The sequence below is a fragment of the Pipra filicauda genome, unplaced genomic scaffold (assembly GCF_003945595.2).
Source record: "Pipra filicauda isolate LSUMZ 115617 unplaced genomic scaffold, ASM394559v2 scaffold31_size4109673_pilon, whole genome shotgun sequence".
NCBI lineage: Eukaryota > Metazoa > Chordata > Aves > Passeriformes > Pipridae > Pipra > Pipra filicauda.
Window position 1 is genome coordinate 3886040 of NW_024104443.1, and position 14385 is coordinate 3900424.

General features: G+C 43.0%; 1 protein-coding gene across 1 annotated transcript; it reads right to left on the reverse strand.

Moving 5' to 3' along the window:
* Positions 1–3275: 3275 nt before the first annotated feature.
* LOC113997963 (fatty acyl-CoA hydrolase precursor, medium chain-like) lies at positions 3276–13474 on the reverse strand. The gene is made up of 14 exons (XM_027740247.2): positions 13368–13474; positions 12010–12214; positions 10863–11007; positions 10448–10581; positions 9968–10121; positions 9112–9213; positions 8113–8217; positions 7932–7982; positions 6360–6500; positions 6192–6278; positions 5120–5267; positions 4809–4940; positions 4430–4502; positions 3276–4019 (listed from the first exon to the last, which is right to left on the reverse strand). The coding sequence occupies exons 1-14, from the start codon at positions 13438–13440 to the stop codon at positions 3845–3847; spliced, it is 1725 nt and encodes a 574-aa protein (XP_027596048.2). The 5' UTR covers positions 13441–13474; the 3' UTR covers positions 3276–3844.
* Positions 13475–14385: the final 911 nt, after the last annotated feature.

The following is a 14385-nucleotide window of genomic DNA, read 5'->3' on the forward strand; positions in this document are numbered from 1 at the left end:
ACCATAGGACCAGATACAATACATTCTTGGGCAGGATGAGCTCGTTAGCCTTCTGGCAGTCATCCTAGGAGAAGGACAACTCTGATCCCAAACCTGGGCAGATGGAGCTCGCTTAGCCCTGTAAGGCCATCCACCTAAGAGAAGGTCACTCTAATCAAACCTACGTCCTGAGGACCTCACTGCCACTGTCCAAGCTCGCTCGGCCCTGGCAGATGAACCTCAGGATTAAAGGGTGGGTTCAGTTCTGCGCAGACTGCATCTCACCTAAAAATCCATTGCGCAGGCTTGAAGGCTTTACCCACATGCAAAAAGTCCTGTAGCGACGGGCGAGGGTCGAAACGGCAGGTGAAAGATGCACTGGGAGCCGCAGACCCAGCCCTGCATGCAGGCGGTTCAGGACATTGGTCATTTGAGACTGACTGGAGATGACAGTCTCTTGGGGCAGCACCCTGAACGACCAAGCAGCCTTTCCAAGGACAGCACTGCTTGCTCCACTCAGAGAGGGGCCTAGAAAAGGTGGCCTAAACAAAGCTCATCTCCCCCTTCACCCCATTCGTTAACCGCAGGCCAACGGGCATCTTCTACTAATGTGGTCACACAAAGATCAAAAGACAAAGGCACACACCTGCCTCCAAAGGTGTACCTAAATTAACTCTAGCGTGCTGGAACATCAGAACCATGCTCGATTCTGCGGATAGCGGACGTCCTGAGCGTCGCTCTGCCCTAATTGCTCAAGAGCTGGCTTGTCTCAACATCGACATTGCTGCTCTCAGTGAAGTTCGTCTCCACGAGGAAGGCAGCCTCAGAGAACATGGTGCCGGTTACACACCCTTTTGGTCAGGTAAGCCCAGAATCAAAAGGCATCTCTCAGGAGTTGGCTTCATAATTAAAAACTCCAAAAATCTGCCGACAGGTCACTCTGATTGCATTATCTCTCTACACCTTCCACTACACAACAAGCAGTACGTTGTCCTCTTTAGTATATATGCCCCAACTCTCCAAGCTGACCCTGCTGAAAAAGATAAATTTTACACTGATCTGCACCACCTCACCCAAAAGGTTCCTGCAGATGATAAGATTATTATCCTTGGTGATTTCAACGCCAGAGTAGGGAAGAACTTTGAAGCCTGGAAAGGAATATTAGGCAAGCATGGTGTTGGAAACTGCAACGATAATGGTCGCCTTCTGCTAGAATTCTGTGTGGAGCAACAGCTCACCATCACTAATACTATCTTTCAGCAGAAAAATAGTCTGAAGACAACCTGGATGCATCCTAGATCTAAGCATTGGCACCTCATCGATTATGCCTTGGTGCGACGGAGAGATGTCCGCGATGTCCACCTTACCCACGTGATGCCCAGTGCAGAATGCCAAACAGACCATCGACTGGTGCGCTGTAAACTTAACTTTAAACTTAAGTTCAAACCTAGAAGGGGCAGCATCCCAAGGAGGAGACTCCAAGTTAACAATCTCCAATCAGCCACAGTGAGAGACAGATTCCAGGCAAATCTTCAAACTAGGCTCGAAAACCATTCCATAGATTCTATACATGCCTCTCCTGAAACACTTTGGCACCATATTAAAAACAGCATCCTGCAGTCCTCTGAAGAATCTTTAGGGTTCTCCCTCAAGAAGAACAAGGACTGGTTTGACGAAAACAATCAAGAAATCCAGGACTTGTTGAGGAAGAAGAGAACTGCCCACCAAGCACACCTTGCACTGCCATCCTGTCACGTAAGAAAAACAGCCTTTCGCCTTGCATGCAGCAAGCTCCAGCAGAAACTCTGTGACATCCAGAACAAATGGTGGGTTGATCTAGCTGAAAAAACTCAATTATGTGCAGATACAGATGATCACAGAGGATTCTATGAGGCCCTGAAAACAGCATACGGGCCTACAAACCAGGTACAAAGCCCTCTACTCAGCACAGATGGTCAAACACTTCTGACAGATAAAACCTCCATTCTGAATCGATGGTCTGAACACTTTCAGACTCTTTTCAGCACCAACCGTGTAGTCCAAGACTCAGCAATTCAGTCCATCACACAACAACCAGTAAAGTATGAATTGGATACTGCCCCCACTTTAGGAGAAACCCTCAAGGCCATACAGCAGGTGAAAATTGGCAAGGCAGCCGGGGTTGATGGAATTCCACCTGAAGTCTGGAAACATGGGGGCCAAGCACTCCATGCTAAATTTAACAAGTTTGTGGTGCTCTGTTGGGAACTGGGCGAACTACCATCAGACCTTCGAGATGCAGTCATCATCACCTCGTATAAGAAGAAAGGAGTTAAATCAGACTGCTCTAACTACTGAGGTATTACTCTGCTCTCCATTGCTGGCAAAATCCTGGCAAGAATACTTTTGAACAGACTAATACCCGCTATAGCAGAAGGTATCCTTCCTGAAAGTCAGTGTGGATTCAGAGCCAACAGGAGCACCACAGACATGGTATTTGTCCTCAGACAACTGCAAGAGAAGTGTAGGGAACAGAACAAAGGTCTCTATGTAACCTTTGTCGACCTCACCAAGGCTTTTGACACTGTGAGCAGAAAAGGTCTGTGGCAGATTTTGGAACGTTTAGGATGTCCCCCCAAGTTCCTTAAAATGATCCTCTCACTCCACGAGAATCAACACGGCCAAGTCAGATATGGCAACACACTTTCTGAGCCCTTTTTAATTAAGAATGGTGTGAAACAAGGCTGTGTTCTCGCTCCTACTCTATTCACAATCTTTTTCAGCATGATGCTCCAAAGGGCCACGGCAGACCTCGATGATCAGGACAGTATCTACATCCGATACCGTACTGATGGAAGTCTGTTCAACCTAAGGCAACTGAAGGCCCACCAAGACCTTAAACCATCTTGTCCGGGAGCTGCTTTATGCTGATGACGCTGCCCTTGTTGCTCACACAGAAGCAGCTCTGCAGCGTTTAACATCCTGCTTTGCTGAGGCTGCTGAGCTCTTTGGGCTGGAAGTAAATATTTCCTAAAAGTTGTTTAAATTCCTCATCACTAATTGCCAGGTTGCTGAAAGGTTCTCTGTCAACCCCGACACCTGCCAGTGAACTGGGAATTGCCAGGCTGAAGAACCACACCACAGAATAGTTTGTGTCAACCCTGGAGCCTTGAGACTCAGGTTCTGCAAAGAAACCTGAAAAACTCATACCTGAGACCCTTCAGGTTGAAGAAAGAAACTGGGCACCTTTCTGGCTTCCTGGGTGTGATTTAACCTCTTGGAATGAGCCTGGATCAGTTAAATGAAAGAAAAGGAAGTTCCAAAAAAATGAAAAGCAACATTTATTTATAACAATTCAGAAACCAATAAAACAAGTAGAGATTTTCTGTCCTCAGTTGAGAGATGTTGAGCCAATCTCACAGATGTAGTTTGATGGATGCTCTGCTCCCTACAAGCTATTTCCAATTAAAGAAAGTGGAAAGAGGCTGTAAGAAGGACAACTGACCATGCTCTTCTGAAAGAAGAGGGGAGTAAGCATAAAAGGTAGCCAGACACTTACAATATATTCTGTATAAATAATTTCTTAAAGATTTCAATTTATTTGCCAATTCCCTCCTCATTATTCAGTTTTGATATCCACTGATAGATACTGTGGTCTGTTTGAGCCTGAAAGATCGTGGGAGGTTTTTTCTGCTTGGTCCATTAAATAGTGATTTTTGGTCCAACAAACATTCCAAATATCCCTTCTTTCTCTCCTTTCACTGTGACAAGGACAACAGATTACATGATAGTGAGTGAGAAGGTGATTATAACTCTGCATCCTGACAAACTAATGTTGTTTGACTTTACTTTGGGTCTTGAAAGCAAACTGTGCCCTCTGCAGCTCTTACAGTTCTGTGTGTTCTCTCCTTTCACTCATCATTTGTTTCATGAGCTGTGTCCAAAACTTCATTTTGCCTTCCTTGAATTTCTGTGCTGCCTTTTGGTTCAGGTCTATCTCCAGGTATTTCTCATCCAGACCATACTGAGGCCAATGGACCAAGCCTTCTCCGTTGGGATTTCTGGAAATAACAGAAGGGAAAGTCAGCTTTCCATTTGCCTGTCATTGCCCTCTGGCTGCTCGGGTTGAGCATTTCAGAAAACAAACACGAGCTCAGATTATGTGCTTCTGGTCCCTGAATAGTTGCATGTTTTTTATGAAAATGCTCCTCAGCAGAACAGCAAAAGTTTAATAGTTGCCATTACTTTTGGATCTAACACTCCATTGCAGATGGAGTTGTAGCTCTTGGATTATTTTTTTCTTTTTGTGTCTGCAGGTTCATTGAAAAGACATCAAGAAGAGAAATAATTTGCTTCAATATTTATCTGAAATTCTGCCAAATTTCTAGGAACAACCACATAAGTACTGCTTCAGGCATGTCTCAGGCAGCACAGACCAAACTTGAGCTGTAAATAGCATTATGATTCTCACCCATTTCTAGCAAAGTTAGTCCAGTATTTCATAACAGTTCTGCTAAGTTTATTTTCTTCTTCTGTAGCACCTCCTGCAAAGTGAGAGATGAAAGGGCAGCATTAGAGCCTGGATAATTAGTAGCAGCTCTACCAATTCCAATAGGCTGTGGTCAGTTCTACCTGTTGCTCTGAGCTGTGACAGTTTTACCTGAGCAGAGCTCTAGGACAGAGCTGCAGATGAGTGATTTCATTAAAAGTATCTACTACTAAAGACAGAAAATTTTTGTGTTCGTTACAATATTTGTAAGGGAGAAAGTCTATTCTAAAGTCCTCCAATAAGTAAAATGAGTAATAAGGATGCTTTAAAAGGAATACTTTAGCAAGCATGGATACATCACCAGCTAAGAAGGGCTTTCCAAAGACAAAGGCGATCTCGGATGTATGATCTGCTTTTACAAAGTCTGGTAAAACACCTTCTGCTTCACTTGGTCGATGCTGGAATTCATAGAAGTAGACTGGGTTGCCAGCATCTGGGAGACAGGGAAGAGTGTTAGTCTGAGAGGCACCAAAGAGGATAAACTTTCACTACCAGCTGTTTTGGTTAAATGTTCAGTAAATATCAGTTCTCTGGGTAATGAAGTGTGACACATACTGTCCAGCCCACAGCCCGGGTGAGAATTCTACATTTCTTCTACTGATGCTGCATTACCTCTGTGGAAGTTAGCCACTTCAAGGGATGAAAACACAAAGAAGACATCTCCCAGTGCATCCAGAAGGCCATCTCGCACCTGAGCAGGGCTGTCTGCATCCCCTATGTACTCATTGTACAGCCCATCAACAGCTGCAGAGGTAACACCCTGAGAGAACAATAAAAGGGGCTTACAATGCTTACAGTGATCAGGATCATTAGGAAGAGTGACAGCACTAACTGAGTGTGGCACATGCAAGTCTCTGGCTAACCCCCAAATACTACCTCTCAGAGAAAATCCTCAGCTGTCAGAGTGTGGCTCAGAGCTCAGGATTGGAGTTGCACAGCTACCAGATATAGGTGTTTTCAGGGGAAAGAGATAGGCAAGATCTAAAGATCAAACATCTTTAGATAACAGCAGTCAACAATGTTGATTGTTCTCCATTCTGTGGAAATAAACCCTCACAAGAGCAAAGAAATCCTCTGGATTTCATAAAATCCATTTCTTGTTGTAGATGACCATAATTCACTCCCTTTCTCGGTTCATGGTGGATGTCTGTGACACTGAATGATCCCTTGCAAGTACTATGGAGTCCTTAATTCTCACCTTTTAACCTGCATTTTTCTATATTTAGTAGTTTCAGGAGAGCACAAAGGAACCAGAAAGCTGGGAGATTTGTAAAGTACAGGGAAGCCAAACCTCAAGCATCCTAAAGATCTCGAGTTGTCCTTCCTTGTCTCCCAGCAGGGCTTTATTAGGTCTCGTGTCATACCTGCTGGGACTGTGCATGTCTTGGATAACCCAGGGGTATCTAAAATGTCACAAGGGACCTGTGTTTAGATACCTGAATCACTCCTGGATTTCCACAGAACTCCTTTTTAAGAAGAGGGGCACTGAGGCTGGAAATTTAGAGTGTTTTCCATCACTGAAGGTAACAGGAACTCACCACACTGCTGCCCTTTACTGCCCCAGGGTAGGAAGCTGTTCAACAGAGCAAAGTTTGCCTGTGAAATGTATCCCTCCAGGAGTGCAAACACAGAACCAGAGCAAGTGAAGCAGCAGCACTGGGTTATTCTGAAAATGGTCTCTTACCTTATGTAATATTACTAAGGAGATTTGTAAAATTTCACGTGCAACATTTTTATCCAGACCATCCATGAAAGGGGGAAATTTCATCATCTGCATGATACAAAGAATCATATTTCTTAGAAAATCTTATATTTACAAAATGATACATAGGTAACATTGTAAGTCTCTTACCATAGGAAGTCCCCATGTAAATTCTCCGTTATTTACTCCTATCATATATGGGACTGCATTGATTGATTTTTCAGATAGTAATTGCCTGGGACTCTTTGGAAAAAATACACCATCTACACATGTACTGATGAAAAAGAAATCCTGAAAAAAATGGGGGAAAAGAGAAAAGAAAAGCTTCATTAATACTTTAGAATAGAATCATAGAATCATAGAATCATAGAATCATAGAATCATAGAATCATAGAATCATAGAATCATAGAATCGATTGGGTTGGAAAAGACCTCCGAGATCATCGAGTCCAACCCTTGGTCCAAATCCAGTCCATTTACTAGATCATGCCACTCAGTGCCACATCCAATCTGCGTTTAAAAATCTCCAGGGATGGTGAATCCACCACCTCTCTGGGCTGCCCATTCCAATGCCTGATTACTCTCTCTGTAAAGAATTTTCTCCTGATATCCAACTTAAATTTCCCCTGGTGGAGCTTAAGCCCGTGCCCCCTTGTCCTATTGCTGAGTGCCTGAGAGAAGAGACCAACCCCCACCTGGCTAGAACTTCCCTTCAGGTAGTTATAGACGGCGATGAGGTCACCTCTGAGCCTCCTCTTCTCCAGGCTAAACAACCCCAGCTCCCTCAGCCTCTCCCATAGGACTTATGCTCCAGTCCCTTCACCAGCCTTGTTGCTCTTCTCTGGACCCGCTCCAGCACCTCAATATCCTTTCTGAACTGAGGGGCCCAGAACTGAACACAATACTCAAGGTGTGGCCTCACCAACGCAGAGTACGGGGAAGGATCACTTCCCTGCTCCTGCTGGCCACGCTATTTTTGATACAGGACAAGATCCCATTGGCCTTCTTGGCCACCTGGGCACACTGTTGGCTCATGTTGAGCTTCCTGTCAATTAGTACCCCCCGGTCCCTTTCTGCCTGGCTGCTTTCCAGCCCCTCTGTGCCCAGCCTGTAGCGCTGCAGGGGGTTGTTGTGGCCAAAGTGCAGGACCCGGCACTTGGCTTTATTGAACTTCATCCCATTGGAATCAGCCCATCTCTCAAGTCTATCCAGATCCCTCTGCAGAGCCCTCCTGTCTTCCAGCAGGTCGACACTCCCTCCCAATTTGGTGTCATCAGCAAATTTATTTTTTTTCTAAAAAAAAGTCTAGATTTTTTACTGTGGTTCCAAAGTGAAGCCAAATGAAAATACAACAAGTAATGGTATTCAAACCATCTTTAATTCTCTGACAGATTTTCTGCACTAGGCAGAAGCTTCTGTGAAGATTAGCATTAAATACCTAATGTTTGTGAAACATAAGTGATTATGTCCAATTTACATCTTTTCTTAGTTCAGTATTGTTAGGGATGTGTGGAGCAGTGGGGGAATTTCAAAATTGTATTGGAATTTCAAAAGCCCATATAGCCCAGCATTGTGATAAGACCTTTTAAGTTGGACGTAATATATTATATTAATTAATTTTCAGGTTCTCCAGGTGAAACTGTGACATTTCATACACTCTTTCCCTTCCCCTGGGAGAACATGACAGCAACCACAAGTGGCTGCCTGCAGAAAGGGCAGTACCTGTTTGCAGTTCTCAGGGGAGGTGCTGCACAGCCACAGTGTTGTCATGTCCTGAAAGGTCCAGAAAGTCAGAGGTTACACTCACTTTGAGTTCTCCTGCTATCACAACACACAAATAGTATTCTCTGTGATGATAACATTTGAAATGTCATTTAAATGCAAGAGGTATAATTTCCCCTACCATTTTTAGTGTTAGCTGTATTATCTCTTCTTCTGTTTTTTCTCTCAAGCACTCAACTATTGCAGCTGAACTGGATTTTTCACAGCCAGAGGCATCAGCAATTTTCTGTAAGCAATAAAAACAAACACTTTTGGACCCATTTCCTATATCTGACTGTATGAGCCACCAAACCCAAGAGCCCAGTGTGGGAGCAGAAAGTCCTGCCCAAGGATGGCTGGAGCCTTGCATGTCCCAGCTGTGCAGGGAGGGAATAGGAAGCCTCTTAACCTTCACACTGTGGGCTGGGCAGAAGGACAAAACCTATGCCTCCAATTTGGTTTTGATACAGAAATATGCCAAGATAATCCTTCTGATAAATAAGATGCTGGGCTGAGAAAACAGAATGGCATAAAGGGCTTAGAGAATACAACCATCTGTATGGTAACAAAGAGCACTTGATGCCATTTTGGTGATGTCTTTTTGGCTGGAGTAACAGCTGTCATTAGAGAGAGCTCATTAAAGTGTTGTCTCTTTTATAATCCAGGTTCTGCATTCCTGGAAGTTGTTTCTTATAGTTGAAGAAGAACAAAAAGGGTTGAGGTCAGTACTTCTCAAATTAAACAAACTGAATAAAATCTTGTTTGTTTGCAAACAGGCATCAAATAGAAGGGGAAGAGAGGAGTATTCAGAATCTGATACCATTTGCCAGCCAAAAATTATAGCTCAACTTTCCTTGAAGACACTGCATGTTATAACATTCCTTGACATTTCACACTTCTTCCCTGCTTTCTCTCTTCCCTTCCTTGGTCTTTTACTTTCACTGAGACACATGTGGATATTTGGGTACTTGAAAAGCAAAGCATCATTAAATATGGACTATTTGCACACAGAAACACTGTCTTTACTGACTGTGGGGTTTGTTTCACAAGAACAAAAGCCTGTTTCTATATTTTAGAATAAACCGTTTAAGATATGCAAAGCTATCTGAAAAAAGAATTAAAATTACCACAAAATACCCACTTGTGCTTCCTCCTTAGGCTGGTCAGTGAACAAACCCAGGAGTGCAGTACCACTCTCTGAAATGGCCCTGTGGAACAAGCCCTTTGCCAGGGGAGATAAGACCTGTGAAAAAGCAAGGACAAGCATGACAAGCATTGTGTTTTAACCACTGACTAAGAATTCTGATATCAGGAATTGCCATTTAACACATTCTGAAAGCAAATGTCGTAAGACTGTTATTCTGCAGCCTCTGACCATAGTTCAGCTGTGCAAAGGCCTTTGGCAGCACCAGCAGAGATAAGGATTTCCTGCTTGTGTTTTCCCCTCCCACAGCATTTTGCTTCCCAGACTTCATGGAACTCCACTGCAAACCAGTAACTAATGGAATATGCCTAAGGCAGTCTGGCTTAGGAAACAGGAATTTTTATCCCAATGAACCCTGGTTTCACTCTGTGATCTGCACCAAATTGTGAGGCTGGAGAAGAAGAGCATCTTAGCCAATGTGCTCAGTGTTGATGTAAAATTTTAACACAATCACTGGGACACAAAAAGTGTGTCCAGTTCAGCTCTCGTGACTATTCACCTCGATTACTTTGCACAAGTGACTGGTCTGTGAGTCCTCTTACAGGACTTTTCTCACAAGGTTAGACTTTGGCAGGTTTGTTTGCATTGAAAAAAAGCAAACACACCAAATTTAATTTAGTGGATGAGAGATGACATTTGGGGACTAATTACAAGTACTTGTACTGTTGTTGTACCACAGACAGAGGTGATGTGCCACTTTGCTCCCAGACTTCTCAGGCAGATACTGAAAATGAACATGGATGGTGGTTTTAATCCCATAAGTAATTAAAATGCAATGTTACTGTGAACTTACAAGAGCAGAAACACTGATTCCTCCTGCAGATTCTCCAGTGATAGTGACAGATCCTGGATCTCCTCCAAAATGGATGATGTTTTCCTGAATCCACTGGAGAGCTGCTACCTGATCTAAATACCCCCAGTTCCCTCGGGCATGTTCATCACCAGTGCTGCAGAGAAAGGACACCTTTGTTTCAATGCTCAGTGCAAGAAAAACACACAGGAAAATACAGCGTGTGGTGTGAGAAATCATCTGCCATTCCCTGCACAGAACTTCTCCCCACAGCTGAAAATAAACAGCCTTGGGATGAGAGCAGCAGTCCAAGAAGAACGGATGTGAAAGCTGAGTTGGGACTGGTAAATTGTTCCCAGAGGTTGCAGATGCAATTCAGAAATGCAGAGTTTCTTTGCATAAACGAGTCTCTTGCACTTCACAAAGGCTTTGCACACATCATTTTGGAAATCACCTGGCAAAAAATGGGATAAAACATCTTACCTAAGATATCCAAGAACACCTAATCTGTACTGAATTGTTACAACCACCACATTTTCAAAGGCTGCTAATGCTGAACCATCATATGTTGAAGCTGCTCCAGAAACTAATCCACCTCCATGTATCCATACAAAGACCTGGAAAGACAAAACCAGAATCAACCCAGCACAGACCTGAACTCCCAGTGATAAAAACTAAATATAACCCAAAATAGAATATCTTTGGTTGTTTCACTCCCGATTCTTTCAGATTACATTTCAAAAATGGTAGAAATCTTTTGGATCTGCAAGTCTACAAAATGGTATTGATTTTGTTAAATACTTAAACTTTATCAGTGCCCTGTGACTTTGGACAGATTATTTAGAGGAAATCAAGCATAAAATAAATTTCCTAGAGGTTTTATAGTGGTTTTGCTTACAGGCAACTTCTGCTGTTCTCCTGCAGAAACGGGGGTGTACACATTTAGGTACAAGCAATCTTCAGACACCTGAAGAGGAACCTTCTCCTTTCTATTAGTAATCATGTCTGAAAAATATTGTCCTTGGACTGGATCCTGCACACACCTGAAAAAATAACAAGCAACAAATACTTTTAATGTGTTTTCCTCCTTTGACCTCTCATTAATGAGATGTGTAAAAAGGAGCCACTGCCTACTGCAATACACAGGGACATGCAGATAAATCCTGCTTGTTTCAAAATGTTACAGAAATATATCTGCAAACATATAGGGCTATAAATGCCTTCAATGGAAATGTAAATTAATTATTTTACATCTCCAACAGCTTTTGATATTGTAATGGGAGGTATTAGACTTGGAGCACTAAACAAGGGCAGGAGGACAAATGGATAAAACATTTACAAGGTAGACTAGAATTGCCCTGCATTTCTTATGTGCCCTATTAACCATGTGACTCAGCACTTTTTCCTTAATATGTATTCCAAAGCTTTATAAACACTGGGAATTATGGCCAAATGCTCCCAGGAGAGAGGATTTTCAGTAAAGTGCTGATCCATATCAGTTCATCCCTGATGCCCATTAAATAGCAGTAAAGAGAGCAGCTAATCAAGATGTCTTTAGAAATGTATTCACTGCAACAGCTGCAGATGTAACGAGATGGCACCAAGGAATTTATCTTCGTGGATTTTGATTGCCCTGGATGTGCAGCAGTGTCATGAAATTGCTTCTAATATAAATATAAATATAAATATAAATATAAATATAAATATAAATATAAATATAAATATAAATACAATTATATGTATTATACAAATTATACAAATGATTAAAATAATATAAATACAAATAATATAAATAATAGAACATACGATAATATAATAAATAGAGAATATTTATTTATATTATATAATATAAATTAATATTATAGCAGTAGAAAGTGATTAAATAGAAAATCGGAATAATATTACTATAATATAATGTATAATAATAAATTCTACGAATTACATTAAAATATATAAAATAATAGTATATAAATTATTATATAATGTAGAAATAATGTATAAATATAAAATGACTTAAATATTCAGTGGTTTTGTCACTGCCTTACATTGGTGGGTAGGAAGTGGCATCTCTGACACCTTTCCATGGCTCAGGTGGCTGGGGCTCAGAAAACCTCAGGGATCCAAGGGGAGGTTTAGCAAAAGGAAGTCCCAAAAAGACATTTACACTCCTCTCAGCTGTGTCTACTTTGAACTGGAACCCTCGGGCTCTCCCATATTTGGTCTCCACTTCTGGTTGCTCTGCTTTTTGTCCTGGAGGATGTGAGCACAAAATCACAATTGGTCCATTTGTAAGTACTTACCAGATTTCTAATTGCTGGATTTGCTACTTAAATATACCCCTGTTGTTTACTTAAGAATTTTCATACATAGGGCTTCAACAAACTCTAATCAGTTCTAACAGTACACTAACTTACTATTTTATATTACTAATTTAATTACTAGTATTTACTAATCAAAATTTTAGATTTTCTAATTTATTCTAATACACTTTTCTCACACCTTTATTAAATCAGTCTAGCTGACATTCTTTCAGCCTTCATGTTGATTAGTCTGTGGGTATAGTTCCCCCAGGTATATCACATGTATTGTCTGACCACTCACATCAGTGACTGCACACCAGTCTTAACCTCTTTTGGTCTGGGTGGTTAGATAAAAGCCCAGTAGATTGCTCGCACTCAGAAAAGGCAATGAACAGACTAAATCTATTCCAGACCCTAGATAGTACATACAGCCCAAAGAAAAAGCTTCTAAAAATAGTCTGGCATGTACAGATACTGTTAGCATTTAAAGAAGATTCCCTCTAAGATCGGTGTGAAAGTTCCCAGTCCCAAGTTACAGATGTGGTACCGTGGCCTGCTCTGCCTCAGCACACAAGATCTTGATTTTGCTATTTGCAAAGAAGGCAAATAAGATGAACGACTGAAAAGAGACCACAGAAAGAAATGAAGAACTCTTTGCTATTCCAACTCCATTTCTGTGCAGCAGGGTCGGGTGCCCGGGGTTCCCCAGGGGAGGCAGCTCCGGGTGTGCTCATGGTATTTTCCTGAACCCACTGCAGAGCTGCTACTTGATCTAAACATCCCCAGTTCCCTCGGGCATGTTCGTCACCAACGGTGCTGCAGAGAAAGGACACCTTTGTTTCAATGCTCAGTGCAAGAAAAACACACAGGAAAATACAGCGTGTGGTGTGAGAAATCATCTGCCATTCCCTGCACAGAACTTCTCCCCACAGCTGAAAATAAACAGCCTTGGGATGAGAGCAGCAGTCCAAGAAGAACGGATGTGAAAGCTGAGTTGGGACTGGTAAATTGTTCCCCGGGGTTGCAGACGCAATTCAGAAATGCAGAGTCCCTTCGCACAAGCGAGTCCCCGCACTCTCTTCCCCCAGCCCCTCTGGATTTACCTGTTGCCCCCAGCGCCGTCACCCCGAGGGTGACGATCCAGGCGAGCAGCGCCGCGTCCCTCCCCGCTGCCATGGTGCGGGCGGGCACAGCTCCCCGGAGCGCCTTTTATACCCCGAGCAGGACGAGTTGCGCAAGGCACAGCCCTGCTCGGCCGGGGCAGCGCTCGGGCCGGGAGCCAGCGGGGCTGGGGCTGCCGGGGCACAGCCCTGAGCCGCTCCCGGGCACCGCTCAGCGCCGGCGGCGCTGGGACAGGGAGCTCCTGCCCCACAAGGGTCCCACTGCTGCTCCTTTGGAATCTTAGTCACAAAATCTCTGCTTCAAAATGCTTTGGAAAGAGCCTTCCCTGCCCCAGGAGATGTGTCCTTCGCTGTGCCACCACTCTCTGTGACAGCCAAGGGAGGATTTCCTCACACTGCACAGCAGGGACCAGCAAGGCAACCTCACTTCTGCTTTATTACATGTTCACGTGATTTTCACAGAATATGCTGAGTTGGACAGGACCCACAAGGATCTTCAAGTCCAACTCTTCAGTGAATGGCCCATACAGGGATTGAATCCACAATGCTGGCATTCTTAGCTCCAGGCTCTGACCAACTGAGCTCATCTCATTCTGGTATTAAGACCTCAGTGTAAGAAACACAACATAGCCAAATCCAAACCAATATCCCTGAGCAGTGTGCTTATCCTGAAGTAAAAGTTGAGGGATTTTTATTCTCACAAAAAGGGTATTTTTTGACAAAACCAATTCTAGAAAAACCCTAGCTTTTTCTGCAGGTGCAGGAGACACCTGTCATTCTGTCCTGTGTGTTCAGGCGTGTCTGGTATAGTGTTGCAATACAGTTGTAACAATCAAGAGGTGACTTACCAGCTTTTGTAGTGCTGGAACAATATTAAAGGGTGGTATTTGGGTGGTAACTATATATTTAATATTTTAATACTCCTAATAGGTCAGGAGGATTTATTTTCTGTGTCAGCTCCATAATCAAAGCATAATGTGGAGAGACTAGAACAGTTGAA